This window comes from Esox lucius, chromosome 19, assembly GCF_011004845.1.
Source record: "Esox lucius isolate fEsoLuc1 chromosome 19, fEsoLuc1.pri, whole genome shotgun sequence".
NCBI lineage: Eukaryota > Metazoa > Chordata > Actinopteri > Esociformes > Esocidae > Esox > Esox lucius.
The window spans coordinates 36,173,018-36,194,480 of NC_047587.1; the positions used below are offsets into that span (position 1 = coordinate 36,173,018).

Consider the following 21,463-nt stretch of genomic DNA (forward strand, 5'->3'; position numbering starts at 1 on the left):
AAATCTTGTTTTGTTGAATTTTTTATTAGCTAAAAGGAACCTAGTATTATTCAGTAGGTTGTCTTTATGTATTTAGATAACATAGTAATAGTATAGTATTTAAGGATGTTAAAACAAAACAGTGTTAAAGTGAAACTACAGTTGAAGTATTGTTGTATTATCCCACCCACCTCTATCCAATGGAAGCATGTTGAGAATTTTGAACACTAGGTCTTTGAGCATCAGACGACGCAAGCAGACAGAAATGAGAGGAAGGTACCGGGAAAATCTAACAAGTCCCTTGAGTACTACAGCTCAAGTCAAAGTTAAGTGTTTTTTCTTCTTACCAAGCCTAGTCTCAAGTCGCAAAATATGTGATTCGAGTCGCACTCACGTCCAAGTCATGTGACTCGAGTCCACATATCTGTTTTTTGGTTCAACAAGCTGCAAGGTAATAACCAGAACAGCATCAGACATGTTTAGACCGAAATTGTGAAACAAGTAACAAGGAATAAGGCTAAGGAATAACACATTTTTGTTGCAGTGTGCCAGTATAGGCTATAGTGGGCAAGCTAGCATTCATTAACTAATTCATTTGTCAAGAGAAAAAGGCTTTTTGATCAATTCACTTGTGTCTCATCACTGAAGATGTAGTCAGCTGAATATACTTTTGAGTGTTCAAAATTACACCGTGGAAGTTTAGAAGTGTCAAAATAACCCTAATGAATAATACTTTTTATGTTAAAAGAGCATAACAGCTGTAGGCACGGTCATGAGTTTTCTGTGAAGGTTTCTTTGGTTTATTTTTGACAGAACTTTTGGGTGAAGAGTCTGAAAGGCTGGTATAAACAATCAGCAGGGGTGACTGGTCATTAGGGGTAGGTGGGGCACAGCCCTGTTGTCAACAGAAAGAACTGCAACAACATTTTAATTTAAAAAGATTACTTCCTATAATTTAGCATCTTGCTAAATTGCATATAATTTGTGTTAGGATTTTTTTTTCACGTTCATTGGTCCCTGCCTTGCTGCTTGAGACTGTGTTCTGCCGATTCGAGTTTGCAGTAGTAGGCCATAGGCTAAACGTGAATGTGGGGCTAGCCCCTCTCTCACAATGCAATGTACATGGTACGTGTGAAAATATTAATACGCTTGCACAGAATGTTAGTGTGATCAATGTAGATCACATGAATTTGATGCCAAGTGGGGCTGACAGCCGGTTGCCCAACTACGGCGTCATTTCGTATTTCAGACCTGATTGGCTGTCAGTTTGTCTGTCTGGTGCCAACATTAGTCAGCAAGAAGAGCGAGGAGGGTAGATTATCTTAGCTAGCTTGTTAGCTTCACAAATGCCAGATAACTTGAGAAAATTTATAAAGTGGATTTCATACTCGAGCACCGGTTTGAAATTTGGGCACCAAGTCGCTTTACTTGAAGTAAAGCGACTTGGTGCCCATCGGCCATAGGGTTATTGTTATCACTCAAACTGCTGGTAAAAGTAACCGAAGGTTTAATGAGGAGTGGTTTTTGAAGAAAAAGTGGTTAGCATACAAAAGAAGGCACTCTTCTGTTTTCCATGTCTGCTATTTGGTGCAGAAGGTACTTGGTCAAGGGTGGGTTACAAAGATTTGACATTTTTTTTGAGAGGATTGCAAAACATGAGATCAGCAGGAGTCATCTGGACAATGCTGTGAAATTGGGCTTACTTGGAAGGGTTAATGTAGCAGCCCAAGTTGACAGTGCATACAGGCGCTCCATTGAGCAGCATAACAAACAGGTGGAGGAAAACAGGCACATTCTCAGTCAGATCATAACATGTATTAAACTGTGTGGAAAATGTGAAACCGCACTGAGGGGACACGACGAGTCGGTGGACTCCCTGAATCCTGGAATATTCAGATGCATTTTTGAGACTGTGTTTGAGGGCGATTTGAGACTTCAGAGGCACTATAACGCTCAGCCCATCTTCAAAGGGACATCTAGCACTGTACAAAACGAACTGTTAGACTGTATGTATGAAGTGTACTGGGAGGAGATAGCTAAGCAAGTGGACCAGACATCATTTGTTGCCATACAGGCAGATGAGACAACTGATGTCTCCTGTAAATCACAAATGGTGGTTATGTTGCGATACAAGTTGCCTGACAATACAGTGACAGGGAGGTTTTTGGAGTTTGTGGAAGTCAAAGATAAAACTGGACTCTCTAATAGCATCAAGGGTGTGCTGGAAACACTGAAGCTGGGAGAAAAGCTGATTGCCCAGACTTATGATGGTTCAGCTGTAATGAGTGGAAACTTCCGAGGGTTACAGACGCTAATGAAAGAGACATACCCACATGCCCACTTTGTTCACTGCTAGGCTCACCAGCTGAACCTGACCTTGCAGCAACTTTGTTCAGCAAGGATGAGCATCCTGAAAGTGTTTTTTGCAGATTTAACTGCTTTTGCCACCTTTTTCTCTGGCGCTCCAAAACGTGTTGAGGCACTTGCTGAGGCAACACAGAGACACATTCCAAAGCCACTCGCTGTACGATGGAACTTTAAAAGTAGAACTGTCAATGCAGTTTGGGAAAACCGCGCTGCGCTGCTCCTTTTTATGGAGGACATACGCACACAACCAGGATGGGATGAGGCCACCATAAGTGAAGCATACAGCCTGTCAAAAAAATTCCAGGACCAATTAAGCCTTTCTGCAGCTGCTGGAATTTTCTTTCTTCCTTATGCCAAAAGTTGATGTTTTATACAACGCTCTTCAAAAACGAAACATCGATGCCTCTGGGATTAGCAGTGTGCTAACCAACACAGCGCCGGTAATGAAGGAGGCATGCGACACAGTCATCTCCCAGGTGGAGCAGAGGTTTTCACAAAGTGACCACCTGATCGCTGCATAGCTGGTTGACAGCTCGCTCTTCCCACAATTTGTCCTGTCATTCCTTACATCTGAGCTTGACTGTGCGGTGAAACTATGGCCTCTGAGCTTGACTGTGCAGTGGAACTATGGTGGAAAAGTTGAAGTCTGAGCTGACCACTCTGTACCGCCACAATGAGCTTCACACTGGAAAGACGGTGCTGTCTCTGTTAAGATCCATCCATGAGAACAACTTAGAGGAGGATTTTGCTGAGACCGTCACTCTGCTGAAAATTATCATAACACCTATGACGACATCCGAGTCAGAGAGGAACTTTTCACCATGGGACAGCCGCGACTCAACACTTTGGCCATGTTGTCCATCGAAAACCAGCTGATTCAGCAGCTACACGACTTCACTCCCCAAAGTAATCAAAAAGTTTGCCCAGAGGAAGAACCGCCGTGCCACCTTTCTCTTCAAGTAAGCCCTCAGCCTTGGTCAGTGAAAGCATATTTTATATCATCCTGCCTTTGTGGTGCTGGTCCGTGCATTGGTCATATTCTTGTGCTGGATCGATTGATATAGATGGTGACGAGTGTCAGTGTGTCCATGCTTATCTATTAAGGTTGTTGTCATAGAATGGATCTGTATCCCTAAAAAGTCGACTTTCTGCTTCGTTATGGCTTTCAGTGGCGTTGAGCTCATTGCTGTTTGCATATGGCCCTGTAGGCACATTGGTTCTGAGCTTGGTTGCATTCCTAATTTAGGTTTGTAAATGTGACAGTGGTAATTCTACCTGTGTGAGAGAGAAGGAGATCAATTACACAAGAAGCTCTCTCTCTCTCTCTCTTTCCAGTATGTGTACTACAACACCTGGTAGAAGCACCCACGCTGTTTGTTGATGTGTTAAATAACACCAGCCTCTGACAAAGGTCCTTTCAATGTTTTCAGATATTTTCATCAAAGTTTAATGTTTGTATTTGAGTGAACCAGGGGTTTATTTCTCCCTACCATTTTCCACTCACCTCTTTCTCTTTCAACAACCTCACAGCAGTGTTACCATAGACGCAAACATTTACAAAAAAACTGAAATGTTGCATTAATAATGTGGAACCTCCCAGCTCAGCCATAGCTATTGTTTGCCAATGTGGTGTGAAGATGTTCCATTCATGTGTTTTGTATTATTTAAATACATTGGCTTTCATGCTGTCTACATGTTGTTATATGTCTAATTCTTTGTAGGACAAGTTTCCTTGTTTCCTGTGTCTCTTCTGCTCAAAAGCCACAAGATACAATAAAAAAAAATCAGCCCACATTTCCCACAGACTCTCTCCTTGAAATATTTTCAAATATTTGTATTCGACAAACATAAATGAAAGCAGACATGGAATGACACAAATTAGATGTGTTCTATTTATACAACTAAAAGCTAAATAACAAACCAAAAAAGTTAAAGGGGAACAGAGTTTAAAACATTAAAAACACAGGGAAAGAAAAAATTAAGAGATCACTACACCTTTTTTTTCCTTTCAAAATAGTAAAAAAGGAAGGTTTTGAGTGAGGAACAGAAGGGTAAATTTAAGAGACCAATGAAAACTGAACACTCAAAACTTTCCTTTTCAACTTTTTTGGAAAGGAAAGAAAAAGTTTCAGTGGTCTCTATATTTTTTCTGGAGCTGTATTAACATGAGTCCCATTGAGGATGGAATGTCTACGTTCGTGTAATGTAGAATAAAAGCCTTCTGGTAACAGGAAATGTATTCAATATCATCCCGTTAAGTTGTTTGGCAGCCATGTTGGAAAACAGGCTTGCCGTGGTGATTTTCGCAATAAACTTTGTATGTCTATCTCCAAAAAATGTATTTATTACATTTTTTTTTTTAGCTTTCTTGTCTTGTCTCCCTGGGTAAGGGGGGGAGGGTACTGTAAGATGCTTTTCTATGTTCAGAGTCTTTATGTTTTAGTTGTTCTGTTTCTATGTGCTTTTATTGCTTTCACCTATGTCTAGTTTAGTATTCACCTGAACCTCGTTTTTCCCTAATCATGTCCCTCTTTATGTTCCTCCTGTCCTAGTGTTTGTTGTGCATTTGTCGCGTCAGTCTCATGTCAGGTTTTGGAATTGAAGAACCTTTTGTGTATGTACGTCTTCGCCTGTTTCCTGATACTCCACTTTTGGAGAACCATTATAGCTGCCTGTCTGACACTAAACGACTTGCTCATCTCCCCCTGTTGACAATCTCCTCCCTCCACTAAAGCAATGTGGAATCTTTCTGGACAGTCGCTCCGTCTGTTTCAGGCTTAAAAAAATCTAAATGTTTCACTCTGGCTGAATATTGTTGTACAGTACTCCAGACCTACTCTGTTATGTACAGTAGTCCAGACCTACTCGTTTATGTACAGTAGTCCAGACCTACTCGGTTATGTACAGTAGTCCAGACCTACTCTGTTATGTACAGTAGTCCAGACCTACTCGGGTATGTACAGTAGTCCAGACCTACTCGGGTATGTACAGTAGTCCAGACCTACTCTGTTATGTACAGTAGTCCAGACCTACTCTGTTATGTACAGTAGTCCAGACCTACTTGGTTATGTACAGTAGTCCAGACCTACTCTGTTATGTACAGTAGTCCAGACCTACTCTGTTATGTACAGTAGCTTGCTACATATTTATGTTACTATTCTTTTTTTTTAATGCAAAAACTTTGAGATTGTAATGAAAAGCGCTATTGAAACTAACCAGTGCTTTCGTTTTTAATGTATCAAACAGCACTCTTGTACCTGCACTAATTATGCAAACACACGCAGGCCTGTCTAGTAAGAGAAAACTGTGAAACCAATTTCCCAAATAATTTCGCCAACTTTCAATTTCAAATTGTTTTTGCTGGAAAGCAGTGGGTTGGATTTTAACCCATGCTTTGACTGCTGAATCACACTAGGCCTTCAAAACAAAGCAATTAGTAATGGTAATTATATAAGTATCAACTATATATGTTTCCTACAGGTTATTGAAAATAGCAGGAGGGCTGTACTAAACTGGTCAGACCACAGTCCTACCTACAAACAAGGTTTGGACCATTCACTCTGTTGTTATTAGTCCAGTAGGTTTCCTCAAGAAGAATTTCTGTTTTCCTGTCAAAGACTTTAATTAACACTATAGTCATGTCTGGAAAAGACATTAAATCTAAAAAACTAAATTGTTGTGTATAAGAATTCAACCGCAGAATGTATACAGTACAAAGTTGTTATGTAGATGCATTTACTTAATATGATTGGTTGTATGTTGTTAAATGGTAGGCCCTCATTGAACGTTGCCCAGAATATAGTCTCTGTCATCTCAGTGAGCGTGTGTTGAATGATCAAGACTCAATATGGTCAGGTCATTGTCATTTGACAAGGATTAATAAACTGTCATATTTGAGAATGCAAACCATATAGTTCCTTTCAAAAAACAAAAATAACCCACTCCTTTTAAATGGGGATACTACAGTATTTACCAGCAAAGACATTACATTTAAAAACTCTTCTGTGTATTATTACTGTAATAAAACAGTATTGAGCATAGTACTGTATACTATGGGTTCACACATCACAGCCAGTTTAGACAGATATGACTAATTAAATCAAGAAAGCGTGAAGATTTTCACAACATCTGTGAGTTTCGTGGTCATGGGTGGTGATGGGCTCTGTTTTTATGTTCTCCGGATCACCTCACTGTGCGAAATGATCAGCGGTAGTCTTTTGCATTTTATCATTGTTCCTGTTACACTTTCCCACCCCTGAAGAACAAATGAGTTACTCCTACCAAAACAACATGCACTGTGCTCGAACATCTACATGGGTCTTCCTGCCAGCACTTGAACTTGTTCAGTAGGTTTAGTGTACCGTACTAATTGGTGATGTTAAGGCTGCCATCTGTAAGTCTTCTAAACAATCTAGTTCAGGGATGGGCAACACCAGTACATTATGCGTCCTTATGATCCAAGTATTGGATTGTGCATTCATTTAATTTACATTACAAAGAAGGGCCATTTAATAAACACCACATGAAAAATTTAACAGGATTCCAGATATTTTTTATTTGTCATGTTTTTTCATACTTCTGGTAAGATGGTAACTGAGACAGTGGACTCAAAGCTTGTGTTAGCGAAAGTTGCTGAACTGCAATTGATTGGTCAGCTAGTGAGACGTGACAATCTCTCAAAACCCTATTTTGATTGACTAATCTCTCACAGGAAGTATACATTTGAAGCCTCCATATAGAATTCTCATTGCCAAATATGGGGATGAGAAGTGGAAGTTAGGCCTAGCTGAAACTATCTGCTAATCTAATAAACCTCATTAAAATCATCCTCTTGAAAAACTGACACAAGGGGATAATAATAACAAAACAATGTATAGTTTAAGAAAAACTAACAAAAAACTTCTCCATTTCTCTACAAATTACAGACAGGGCAGTAAAATTGTGCATGTGGTGTCTTGTACTTGTAACCATGATTACATTAACTAACCTTCATATGTAGGGGTGAGAAAGTGAAAAGCTAACTGAGACATTTTCATTGCGCGCACATGTAAGAGAGGTATAAAATCTATTTGGATATTATCCACCCACCGAACAGTCAACATCTAGTACTATCATCAGAGTGCAGATAAACCCAGAGAGCAACGAACAGTTCAGAACCAATCAATACTGCTTTTGTTTTATGTATGACCTACGTGCATTTAATGATGCAGTTATTAAAAAATAAAGACATTCAAACCAAGACTGTTGTCCCACCCCATTAAATTTGTCTCAGCACAGTTTTTCGGCTTGTTGGCCGAGGTCTCAGTTGTGTATTTCAGTCGCATCACCTAAAGTGTAAATGACTGTCCCTGGTCAACCCCGCTTTACTCAGAGGACAGGGATGCTTCATCTTCCCAGGCCTCAGTCTATGATAATACAGCCACTGGCACAGCCTGTCCCTATATGTAAATATATTTTAAAGTCCTGCCAACTGGAATGGGCTTTTTCACCCCCATTTGGAAACCAACCTATTATTGGAATGATTTCCTTCAGTGGAGGAAGTGCAATTTGCCTGAAGTTTGAGCCTCCTTTCGAGCAAAATTTCCTTTTAACTTCGTCAGTTTTGAACTTTGAACTCTCCAATCAAATTTCAACCCATGTATAGGCACCAAATCTAGAGGTTGAGTAATTGTACTGCAAGCAAAGCTAGAATGACATACACCAGACTTTACAGCACCTTTGGTGCTTTTGCATTGATCACGACATTAGAATAACTTAACTCAAATCACATGATGATAATCACATCATTATTGCAGGAATAACATTGTAGTACTTCGAACAATGTCTGTAAGACGCCTGCAATTATTTCAATGCAGAATTAAGATGGAAATGGACATAACAGAAATGTTATGTCCATAGCATGTTCTTCGTAGCATGTCCGTTGTGTGTTAAAACAGACATTTCTGTAAGTCAACTTTAAGCTGATCATTGCCAGCATTAGATTTAAACCTGACATGAGTATTGCAATAGACATCCGAATGGACTTTTGGGGGGCTTATTTTTGTTACTTTTATTATTCGCAGATGAGTCATGTTCACCTGTTAAAATGTTGCGAGGGCACCTCTTCAGGGGTTGTTAAACAAATGGTGGACAATTAAATCCCGTGACCCTTTCAATTTCATCTTCACCCGTGACATATGACTAATTAGGGAGGGGCGGTCCAGCGTGATTAGGATTTGCTCCATTGAGAGGGGGGTCCAGCGATGCTGCCCGCCTGATTGCTTGCATGACCTGGTGGTTTCAGATATTAGAAGCCTGTGTCGTGGTCCTGCAGCTTGATGGTGGGTGCAGGCAATTATAATGTGGACACACAAACACACACACTCTCTGCAGGGATAATTGGCGAGGGACACTATTGGCATCTACAGCTCTATCTGCATCATACTTTTGTATGTCTCAGAGACTAGTTCCCGTTGAAATGAAAGGTTCACTGAGAATAAAGACCCAGCTTTTGAGATTATAGGGAGAGCATCTCCTGTTTTCCATATGAGCTCCAGGTACTATTAACATATAGCTCCGGAAAGAAATTAAGGGACCACTGCCCCTTTTTCTTATCTTTCCAAAAAAGTCAATAAGGAAGGTTTTGAGTGAGGAAAAGAAGGGTTACATTTAAGAGACCACTGCAAATTGAACGCTTCTGTTCCTCTCTCAAAACCTTCTTTTTCAACTTTTTTTGGAAAGGAAAGGAAAAGGTGCAGTGGTCTCTTAATTGTTTTCCAGAGCTGTATATGATATGTCTCCCAATGGATAAAATCAATCATGTGATTGGGGTTGCATAATTCTATGAACATTAAAAATATCCCACTGATTTTGCAGAAAACCTGAAGGGAGGATTCTGGATTTCCTGCTTATTCCCTCCTAATTCTGGCAATACTCCAAAATGTATTCCACGGTTTCCTTGGCCAAATGTATTCAATATGTTAATAAATATAGTAGTACGTAAAATATAACCGGTCACAGACTCCCTGCAGCATGAGCTTTTATTGTATCATTTTGCTGATGCTGTCATCCAGAGTAAATTACATACATCATGGATTGCATTCATTTGTGCCTACTGTATTGGGCTGTATTGAAATTGGAGGATATGCAATAATTTGGCAAATTGGAGGCTGAGAATGATTATATGGCCATTACAATACTAGGGACAAATTAGTTATGTAGCCCGTAAACCAGTTTTAACACCCAATAAAAATGACAGCCAAGACCATGGTTAAATGCCCTGACCCGAAAATCTCAACCGACGCCAGGCAATGTCCCTATCTCTGCCCTGGGTCAATTTTACCTTTGAACCAAACAATGGTGTGGCCCATACTGACACCACAGCAGCACCTGGTCTCCCATTTACTGTAGGGACCCCCCAAGACAAACCCTAATTAGCTTTAGAAGCCAGCCAGCAGAAGGGCCACGGGGTGCCACATAAGATCCCTTCGGTGCACTGAGGATAATAGACGTTGCAGGAAAATGTCAATTCTCTAAGTGCTTGAGAAGAATTCAGATTTCTTGAGAAAGTCAACCAGAGTGAATAATAAATAAAGGGAAAAGGCATGTTTTTATTTTATTTACCCTTAACTCAATTTAACTGTACATATTCTAGTAGCCACATGGCAAAGGCTGATACTCAGTGATGTCTCATCGGATGACTCATTCAGTCTGCCTCTGTTTTGTGCAATCACTTACCACACCAATGCTGACCTCATTAAACCAGTGAAAGTTTTTCTTTAGTAAACACTGAGAGTCCGGTTTTGCAGACACAGATTAAGTCTAATCTTGGTAAAGTCCTGGACTAGGCTTAATCGGTGTCTGCCTAACTGGACCTTAGAGAGCACTCGATGCTGACTGATGTTCAAAATACTCTCAACTGAACCTGTGCCTTTTCAATGGCACAATGACGTCTCCCCTGGTTCATGTTCCAAGCTGAAACTCGATATGTGGACAAACAAAAGGCTGTGCTTGTTCCTATGGGTCAATAAGAAAACATGAGCAGGGAACAACCATAGACCGATATCATCCATCATCACCGTGGTGCCATTCAGCTCCAAATTAGTGTCAAAGGCAGCCTTTGACTATTTCAATTGGATTTTTCCTTGTCTAAAGATAGCACATAATTATGCCTCCTTGTGACACCCTGTGACCTAATGAGATGTTTGCATTATTAGAAACCAATGTCTACACAACAGGATTATGATTTAATCTTGATGCAATATCCAGTTTTAACATGTATTTACTATGAACGTCAGACAGCAGAGTTCAGTGGAGAGAACGGTGAACCTCCACCCCCTCGTTCACTCGGAGCAGAGGAGGGTGTAGCGATCGACCGCTCAACCTTCCAAACGCTCGGTTGATTTCGCTCATCCAGGGAAACCCCTCCTGGAAGCCTTCAGTAAGCCCACGTTCATTAGGTTCAATAAGCCTGAAGAGAATGAGTTTGGTCTGTTCGACCCGGTGGGTAATATCGTCTCTCCACTGAGATGAAATTATAGGTTTGATTAACAAGTCTGAACACAACCAGTTATTGGTGGGTAATTGACCTCCCTCCCACACTATCGATTAGAAGATCCCTGGATATGTTTCATTTGAAATCTGACTTAGGGGATGACATATCAAGCCTTTTCAGCATGCATTCTCAAAAACTGACCAGTATTTTTTTTTTTTTAACTAGTACTTTCTTATTATTAATGGTAACAATATTTACAATACTAGTTATGCTAGTCAAAGTTAATTAAATACTAGTACTTATTCAATAGACACTATTACTGGGGTTTCTTTAGTAAGAGTACTTTTTCATTATTGACTATTGACAAAATGAATAGTCAATAACGCCAACAATGTATCAATAATGAACTATTGTGCCTGATCTAAAATCTCTTGCCAACAGTCTCAACTTAATTGCTTTTGTGTAGCTTGTGCATTGACATCGGCCATTTTGCCCCTTCATGCTGTTGTTCAGTCGGTAGGCTGTCTTGAATTCCTGAGAATTACTGTGGTATGGACAGATTCTCGCACAACCCCATTTTCAAATCAGGCAATGTGAACCTTTTGTATTGATATATAAGAATGAACATGTTCTCGTAAGAAATGTAGCATGTTCACATTTTTGTACAGTTAAAATCTAAAACAAATTGGAGAGAACGGGAAAATAAAGACAAAGCATAGGTGAAATGGTGAAGCCCAAGAGGCAGACAGCCATCTTCTAGACATTTCCATTGTCCTCTAACTCAACCTCCTAATGGTCCAGTAAGTAAAACCCAGCCATACTTTTGGACTGCATCCCCTCTTGCCACCTGTGTCAGAGAAATTAGGTTTAAATACATTCACCAAATCATGGTTAACATTTAAGTTAGCAGAGGTTCTAACTCATAGTGGCTAGTGCATATATTCTAATATTTTCATTTAGTAATTCCTGGTGTTATCAGAACCACCACTCTGGCGTTCTGAGCTATGATCCGTTTGTCCAGTTAAAGCCCTTTACTACTAAGGCACCTAGGCACACCTGTGAGGCCATAACAGTCCCACGAAATGAGAGTGAGATGGTAGGCCTACGTGCCAAAATGGTGGGTTTCAGTGGAAATTAAATAGCAGTGTTTGGGAACAATCAGGAAGAATCATGTCCCTTACCTGGCAAAGCTAAAAGCTACCAGAACATGCTGTACCAAACGCACATCTTCGTCCATAGCTCATCTCTCGGGTTCTTGCTAAATTATATTGGTAAGAATTGTAGTCCTGACAACTTTGGTATGTTCAGAGCAAGTACAGAAAAGATAGGAGAAGGTATGGGACCACACACCTCCCAACACGGGTTTCGGTAGGAAGTTGGGAGAGCCACAAAACACTAGGATTTTAAAGGGAAATGTGGTGTATGCTCGAAACTCACCTCGACTGTGTGTGTGTGTTTAGCAGGATGCAGTCTCTCCAGGTGGACTCGGTGCAGCGCTGGATGGAGGACCTGCGTCACATGACGGAGGTGGAGTGCATGTGCGTGCTGCAGGCCAAGCCTATCGGCGTGGAGGAGGACGCTCAGGGCGAGCTCATCGTGGCTACAGGGGACCACGTGGCCCGAGACAACCTGCAGACCCTGCTGCGTCGGGCGCTGGTGGTCAGCACTGACTTGGGCAAGATGTTCCAGCGGCTGGAGAAGGGGCGCTGGCAACGGGTCCACAGCGCAGCAGTCCGGGCCAACTGCCACGTCCGCTCGCTGGTACATGAGTACGGCGCCGCCCGCAACACCCCCGCAGAGATGCAGAAGGTGAGGACCGAGAAATGGGCCTACCTCTCTCGCCTCGATAATGGTCAGAGGCAATGGAGGCAGATAAAGTGACAGCTGGCGGAAATCGTTGCTTTGAAATGAGATGGACCTTCTCCACTCACGCGTCATCAAGCAAATTGCTTTGACGGCGGCGGATCCCAAAATATATATCGTAGCGTCTGACAGGCAGTGTCTTGAACCCACTACCCACTGATCCAAATAAGGACATCCCATTTGGAGGGGCGAGTAGTGGCCTTATCAAGGTCGCTACACTACCCCCACCAAACCAGAGAGCGTGACCCCACACTTCACTATACCAAGACACTCACGAATACACGCCTCTCTGATGGCCATCCAGGCCAATCCCACTTCTGACACCAATGTAGCGTCTAGCAGGGCAGTGTCTCAAACCCATGACCTTCGGCTCCCCAGGCAGGTGTACTACCCACCGCTCCATATGGAGGGGCGAGTAGTTTGCCTGCCTTGGGAGCCGAAAGGTCGCGGGATTGAGACACTGCAGATGCTACAATATGTTGAAACATTTAATAGATCAAACAGGAAGTAGCATGCACGTGCTTCGTAAACATGGACATGATTTTCTCCTCTGACAAAAAACATAAGCTGATGAAGAGGGATTGTGGCAGATCTAACAATCCTTTTGCGGTAGGATAAACATACTCTACGATGAAAGCTGGCTATCAAAGACCACAGCACACTCTTTTGTTCGCCTAATAACTAATTGACATCTCTTCGACCACTCAACCACTTATTGGCTTTGGGGTGGTGGAGGAGAGAGGATGGATGAGAGAGGATGATCATTAGCTAAAATGTTGAGGCCATGCACTAATACTCTAGGGGGAAAGTGTATTTCTTGGTGGATGAGTTTTATCCGCTTTCTGGAACAACAGGAAATCCCTCTCTCACTTGTATACTTTGTTTTGACAAATCACGTGATATTGAATGACAACTGCATGTGATCTGTTATATTTCTCATCTCTGGGAATGTATTTGCATTTGTTCTGCTGTTAGGGACCACCTGAAGGACAAACCTATAAAGACTTCTTGAATGTTCTGCTGTGCAAGTGAACATTGGATGAATGAAGTCCCTATAGATCCTATAAGCTATTCATGCCCAGAGCAAACTGCCAACCAACATAATATGAAAATAAGTCTCTGGAAACCACCTGTCTCCTTCCATCTTGGACGGGCTGTTAAAGACGTGCATTAGCTGATCAGAATCATATTCACCAAGTCCATTTGCACATACACCGGAATTTGACTCAGTGACTCAGTAATTCATGCAGGTTTCCCGTCAAGTGGAATCATACTTGAAACGTATGACATTCAGTACACTCACTTCATCCATTTTAAAGTGATGCTTCAGCTGGTTACGTATACAGAGCTGCTCATCCCACAGGACATTTTGTGCAGTTCTCTGTGTACACATGAAGGGATGCCGTGACTAGAGAATGGGATGTTTTTTATTTTTTTGCTTTGTGGGTGTGTTTGTTTTATCTCATTGTAACCTGAAATGTGTGTCTTTTCTCTGAGTGCAGTATGAGAAGTCTTTGCTTGAGAAGTGCATGGAGTTGACGAGCATAACGGAGAGGTAAACATTTATACACACTCTGAATGACCCCCTAATAGTCAAACACATATGAATAGATCAGATTAATTTGTGTTACGTTCTATGTTTATCCAATCCATTCACCCTCTCTTCTACAGATGCCTTCATACTGAGGATGAGTTCTTCCTGAAGTCTATGAGGGAGGCCATTCATGAGATCCTCACCGATGTTAGTGATTCGTTCAGCCACATGATTGACATGGCCCTGGCCAATGAGATCCAGGTATGAGAATTTGAACACATGCAAATGATCTGTTGTCCTATAGTCTTACAGTCTATAAATTGTCCCCCATTAGTGACTCTCCTAAAAGATTCAAATCTGTATTTTTTGTACGCCGGCAGGTCGCATCATTCACTTAGAGACAGCTTATTTTCCTCGAAATCAGCTTTCATTGAAACTGTTTAAGAGGTTATGTGCCATTTATGGATCAAAAACATTTTTGGTGAAGGATGTGAATCAAGGTGTTTTTTTGGGTACTTGTAAAAAGAAATCATGCCAAAAGTCAGTTCTAGGAAAAGGATGATGAAAATAAGAAACATAATGAACATAACCGTTAGTTTACTAAGGCAACAGAGATTCTTTTTTTTTTAGGTACTATTTGAAGGTTGCGTTACAGAAGTTTTCAGAAAATTGGTTGAGATTATGCTATCCTAGGTAAACTGGTCCCAGCATTGGGGTGCAAGGTCAGAGAAGGGCCGACATGTCTGGGGCCAAAACGACACTGAGATGGACTCAGAAAAAATATATTGCTAGTTGATCTGAAAACGTTGATAAATCAACAAGTAATATAACCATTCTCTTCGGTTGTGTTTTAAGTATTTATTTTTAGCAGAAGTAATACACAGAGAGGTTTAAGAAGAATTTGTTGCAAGAAGAATTTGTAAATTGGTAGTGTATTGATAGGACTGATGGGTTGGAAAAAATGAAATACACATATGCTTTCATAAATATTGGATTTGTTGCAGGGTTGGCGGGGAAAGTGTGACGTAAGTTGTTTCCTTACATTACACTGGTGTGCTCATCTGGGCATGAAGCAGGACTTGGCCTTCCCAACTTGGGCTTTGTCTGTCGGATTCCTGTGTGCTGACTGATAGGAACAGCTAGTCATATTCAGTATAGAAATGTTTGTATAGAAATGTACAGGACCAGTCGAAATTCTGAACACACTTACCCATTCTTGGTTTCTCTAAACTTTTGACTGGTACTGTGTTTCAACAGACTCATTAAAGCACCTTAACCCTATTCTAAGCCTTTGCTGGAAGCCTCTTCTCAACACATTGTTGATAGCACAGGCTCACCCTATCTGCACATTGACCTCTGAACTCAAAATGGTGTAAATGAATTACCCATCTACTGTACATATTTCAATGATCACAACAGTGTGAAGTAGAAACAAAAGATATTTCAGGTAAGTAGAGATGCAGTCCGGGACTTTTACAATTAACAAAATAATTATTTATCCCTTACATTTTGGGCTGGATGAATAACATGTTGTTTATATGTTCATAATCTATAGTCGAGTCACTATAACACCTCAGTTAGCCATGACGTTCCTTGTTAGACAGTGAGTGGTTCTGAGGACAGATTAGTCATGCATGACATGGTACACAGGTTTCGAGGGCACATCCTTTTTGACTGAACAACACCACTATAACCTACAATGGGCAGAAATCCTGGACTGCATCTTAAAATGTTACGCAATTCATTGTAGATAATAATAACAGTAAAAAACGTAATTGCAGATATTGTATGTACTATACTCATTATTTAGCACTAAGATGATCTTCGATAGAAACGTTAATTGAAATGCTCCTTGCTGAAAAAAAAAGATCTATTATTGGAATCTCAATGGCTGTCTTGTTTGTGTGTGTGTGTGTGTGTGTGCGACGGTCCCACCTCTCCAGGTCTTGATCAGGCAGATTGAGTCGTCAGACAGTGTGTACACTATTGGTAGTGCCATCAGCAACCTGCTGTCCCTAACTCAGGACGGCCCTCAGTTATGCAGCATCATCGCCAAGGTAAGACACACCTCTAAGAAAGACACACATCTAAGACAGACACACCTCTCAGATAGTAACACCCCTCTGACAGTCACATAGAAGGAGAAAAACATGATGTTCCTCGGTTGCGTTAATTGGGGAACACAGCAGGAATCTGCATTTCAAATAGTTCACACCAAAAAAAAATCCACAAAGTCCTTCCCTGTTTCAGTCAGTTTTATACTGTTTGGGGTGTAAATGAACATGGTCATGCAACATTCCAATTGCACTTCAGCCGTCAACTTCATCCCTCCACATGAACCCCTTGCCGAACCCCAAACAGATCCCGGACCTCCGTGCATCACTGTTCACCCTTCCTTGCTGATCGGAAAGGGATTGGGATGGATTTGGGATGGGGTGCTACTTACCTAGCACCAGCCCATCATATTAAGCTAAAGAGTCATTGGCTTGAACAGATAACAGAGGACCTGCCAGACATTACATCCCTATGACCATTAGCCAACCAGACACTTCTAGGATGCTCTTGATAAGACTCTTCTGGATGGGAGACTAAGCATACACAATACACGCTCACATGTACACACCACACTCATACATACCCACACACACACACACAAACTCCCTTGTTGCCAAATGAGATCAATAGTGTCAGTTCCCATTAAGACTGGGAATTGATACACAGACTGCCTGTCTCTGTTCTACCTATCAGTCCTCTTTCTTCCTCTCTCCGTCGGTTCTACCTCACTCGCTCTTCCCATTATGTGATCCCCCAGAGGGCTGTACAAGGAATCATGGCTGCCAATGGGTTTAGTAAATACAGAGTACAAAACATCTGTTGGCAATTCATTACTTTCCTCCTGTAGATAGTCTGTCTTACTTTCTAAGGCCTTCTTTTAGGAGCGGGACAAGTGAATTGCGTAACCTTTTGGCACACTGCAAGGCTCTTACGTCATCTATCGGCTTTGGCAGCGATTACACTCTTCTTTGTCGTCTGCTTTTGTCCGAGAGGGAAACAGTGTTTCACCCTCCTTCTTCGTCCCCTATTCCTGGAACTGCTCGTGGATGTGCTTTTAGTCTGCGGTGTGCTGGGCTGCAACAAGGTGATACTCTGTTTTCCAGGCTGGGGGTTGGCTCATTCTTTGCAATACATATGGATGATACTCATTCATATCAGTGCACACACTGATTTCTTGGGTGTGGGCTTTTACTTACTAACTTATGGGTTAGGTAGCCAAGTGGTAAGGATAGGGTTATGAAGGCGAGGGGTAAGGTTAGGGTTATGTAGGCGAGGGGTAAGGCTAGGGTTATGTAGGCGAGGGGTAAGGCTAGGGTAATGTAGGCGAGTGGTAAGGTTAGGGTTATGTAGACGAGAGGTATGGCTAAGGTTATGTAGGCGAGTGGTAAGGTTAGGGTTATGTAGGCGAGGGGTGAGGCTAGGGTTATGTAGGCGAGTGGTAAGGTTAGGGTTATGTAGGCGAGTGGTCAGGTTAGGGTTATGTATACGAGAGGTATGGCTAGGGTTATGTAGGCGAGTGGTAAGGTTAGGGTTATGTAGGCGAGGGGTGAGGCTAGGGTTATGTAGGCGAGTGGTAAGGTTAGGGTTATGTAGGCGAGAGGTAAGGTCAGGGTTATTCAGCCGAGGGGTAAGATTAGGGTTATGGTAAGGGCAAGGGTTTAGAGGAGAGACTAGCACTAACTTGACTACATGTAGAGGATTCGGTTTCAAATGCAGGATTACACCCTCTCTGTCGAGTCAACCAATTGCATACATTTCTGCCTTCAGGTTATCAGGCTTTTTGCCATCGGGCTCCAAGTCAGGTATGAGTAAGTGAAACGTTAAGTGTGCTATCTTCACAGGCTTATGTGTGCATGGCCAGTGGCCAGTTTTCATGACCGGCAATCAGTTGAACCATCTATTTTTTTGATTGCTAAATCACTGCCATAACAATTTGAAATATAGGTGCACAGGCCTATATATTGTAGTGCTACAGGAAGGACAAACTAAGGTGATTTATGTGATTTCACTATCCTGTTGTTTACCTTTCGCCATGATGTATTTGGATGGGTCTTTACAGCAGAATTCACAAATTCATGTCTTGGCTCACCGGCGGCAATTTGGAAAAGGAGAAATGTTGGTTATAAAACCGTAACGTAGTCATAATTTCAGCGAGCAATCATCATGCGACTCCTGTTTAAATCACATAGGAGGCGGGAGTTCACGTGGAGTTCATAAACATTTAACCCAATTCAACGTCAGAAGGTGGTAACCTTGATAACTAAGTTTAGACTATCTAAGAGCAGAAGCTGTGTTCTGTCTCTCCTGTTTCTTTCTCCATATGTCTCTTTCTTTTACTAAGATTACTAATTAGGCTTGCCAGAGACAAACCATGTGTAAGCATGAGTGCAAAAACATGGGCTTTCATGGATGAATCATGGATTTATAAAACAACATGGCCCGGCGATGGTACTGCAGCGTATTGCCATTAATCCACTAATTTACATTCCCATGCCAAAAAGCTTGAGTATGTACAACCCCGATTCCAAAACGTTGGGACAATGGGTAAAATGCAAAAAAAACAGAATGCAATGATCTGCAAATCATTTATCCCTGTATTTTATTTAAAATAGTACAAAGACAAAATATCAATTGTTGAAACTGAGAAATTGTAGTTTTTGGAAAAATACATGCCCATTTTGATTGCCAGCAGCACATTTCAAAAAGTTGGGACAGGGTCATTTTAGAGGCTATTTTCAATAGATGACAGGTCTGGAATGCAGGCAGGACAGTTTAGCACCCGGCCTCTTTTACTACGGAGCCATGCTGTTGCAATAGGTGCAGAATGTGGTTTGGCATTGTCTTGCTGAACTAACCAAAGCCTTCCCTGAAAAATGCGTAATCTGGATGGCAGCATATGTTGATCCAAAACCTATGTAAAACTAATAGAAGAACCCTTATCAGCTATTACATATTAATGACCTGTTCTCTCAGGTATGTTTATCAGTTGTTAAGTGAAGTCTGAGCAACTTTTCTATTGAGATGGATTGGCCTGCTTTTTGGAGCACAACTGATGCATCCTGGGTTTGATCGTTGAAATGGCAACTTGGAGATAATCCTCCACATTGAGATGTGATGTGTATTTGTTTTATCCCATTAAGAATCCTGTAAAATTTGCCAAAAATGCCTAATCAAGGCATACCAATAGAAAATACCAAGATAGCATTGGTGTACATGTGGACTGAAGTTATGACGGAGAATACATGAAAGATTAGATGCATTATTATATACATGTCAATGTGGAAAATGTTGCCTCTGGTTTGGATAGTCATGGGTTTTCCTCTGCAACTGAAATCCAGAATTCAGCAAGTGTCATTGTGGCAAACATTTCCTATAAGGAAATGACGTGATGTTGTAGGAATAACACCCACACTGTGATATCAGGTTGTGTGAATATTGATGGTTAAGAGTCTTATAAATATTTTAAACAGTTTTTAATATTTTTCCCCTGGCTGATTTGGTCCCCTCCAATGTTGACTCCATGGCTACAGCCTTGGTGTAACGATGTCGTAAATTAAAAAATATTAACATTTAACATATTTAGCTTTTTGTAGTTGAATTCCCCCTTATATAGAGTATAGCAGTTTTCAGGTTTATTAAAAATAGCGCTTTTTAATTCAAATGTATTTATTCAAAAAATAATCTGGAAATCGTCATAATTTTCCCCCCAAAATCATCTGGCGACCCCCATTTTAAGAACGACTGCGCTAATGCTCCCCCATACCGTCACAGATGCTGGCTTTTGAACTGATAAGAAGCCGGATGGTCCCTCTCCTCTTTAACCTGGAGGACACGGCGTCCATGATTCACAAAAATAATTTCAAATATTGATTCATCAGACCACAGGACAGTTTTTCACTTTACCTCAGTCCATCTTAAATGAGCTTGGGCCCAGAGAAAGCGGCAGTGTTTCTGGCTCTTGTTTATATCTGGTTTCTTCATGTATGGTAGTGTTTTAACTTGCATTTGTGGATGCAGCAACATACTATGTTCACAGAAAATGTTTTTTTAAAGTATTCCTGAGCCCATGTAGGGATTTCCACTAAAATATTGTGTCTGTTTTTAAGGCAGTGCCGTCTGAGGGCCCAAAGCCAAAAGTTTTCAGCCTTGTCCCTTGCGTACAGAGATTTCTTTTTTCAAGTCTTTTGTTGCTCCTGTCCCAGCTTTTTTGAAACTCTTTGCTGGCATCAATTTCAAAGAGGGCATATATTTTCCAAGAAATAATAACATTTCTCAATTTCAATATTTGATACATTGTCTTTGTACTATTTTCTGGTGAATACAGGGTTTAAATAATTTGCCCAGTGTCACAACCTTTTTGGAAACGGAGTTGTAATATAAAGACCTCAAAAATACGTTATTTACTGTAAATTCCATTTATCCCTAAAAATAAAAAAATGTTCTCAAGGGAGTTCCTAGGCACAGAGAAATAATGAAAACATTACAGGACTCCTCTGTGAGATTGCAATAATAACTTGTTTTTGGGGGGTCTGTGATGCTCTTCAGAATTGGTGGAAGATTAGACGAAGAATGCTGCTCAGCGATTGGCTGAAAGAGATGTTTTCCAGGGACTGTATTGTGTGGGAGGAAGAGAAGGGAAGAGCGGTTAGGGTGCAGGGGCCAGGACGATTAGCCACTCCAAGCTTGGCTGTGTGGCGCTATCAGTGCATGAGACACACTGCCACCTATAATGGGTCTTATTAGGATAATGGTGGTAGTTACAAGACCTTGTCTTGCAGGTTATTCTATCAATCTCCATGGCGAATAGAATTCTCTCTGCAAGTGTTTTTGCAAGAGGAAATGACTGTGTCTGATTTTGTTTGTTTCATGTGTTTGCCTGTTACAAACAACCATTATGCGTGGCATATCAAACCCTTGACCTCGAACCCTTGTACACACCAAACCTTTGTTCTTCGCTGTGTTCTGATTAAGACGTTTAATCAGACACCATGAACTAAGTCTTTGGTTACTGTAGCTGTTTGGCTAGTTGGGAGATTGTCTATGCTCCCTATGTTAGCTCATAAAATGTGATGACCATATATTCTTTGAAGCAGATGTGCCTGGAACAACCATTAGGTTTTCCATTTGGATCGAAACTTCCCACTTAAAAAACATTATGTGGCATTCAGACAGTTCTTTTTTGCCACCTGTTG

The 21,463-nt window shown here is 41.2% G+C and overlaps 1 protein-coding gene across 5 annotated transcripts in view; it reads left to right on the top strand.

The window, feature by feature from the left end:
* The window catches only part of LOC105018630 (INSC spindle orientation adaptor protein), a 76,931-nt gene that overhangs the window by 41,237 nt on the left and 14,231 nt on the right, over positions 1 to 21,463 (top strand). For 4 of the 5 annotated variants that reach the window (XM_029115297.2, XM_010884228.3, XM_010884226.3 and 1 more), the window contains exons 3-6: positions 12,280 to 12,628; positions 14,185 to 14,237; positions 14,354 to 14,477; positions 16,160 to 16,273. In XM_029115297.2, the coding sequence (XP_028971130.1) occupies positions 12,280 to 12,628; positions 14,185 to 14,237; positions 14,354 to 14,477; positions 16,160 to 16,273 (640 nt within the window). The remainder of the gene's footprint in view (positions 1 to 12,279; positions 12,629 to 14,184; positions 14,238 to 14,353; positions 14,478 to 16,159; positions 16,274 to 21,463) is intronic. The other variant, XM_020056603.2, reaches the window with a different exon arrangement.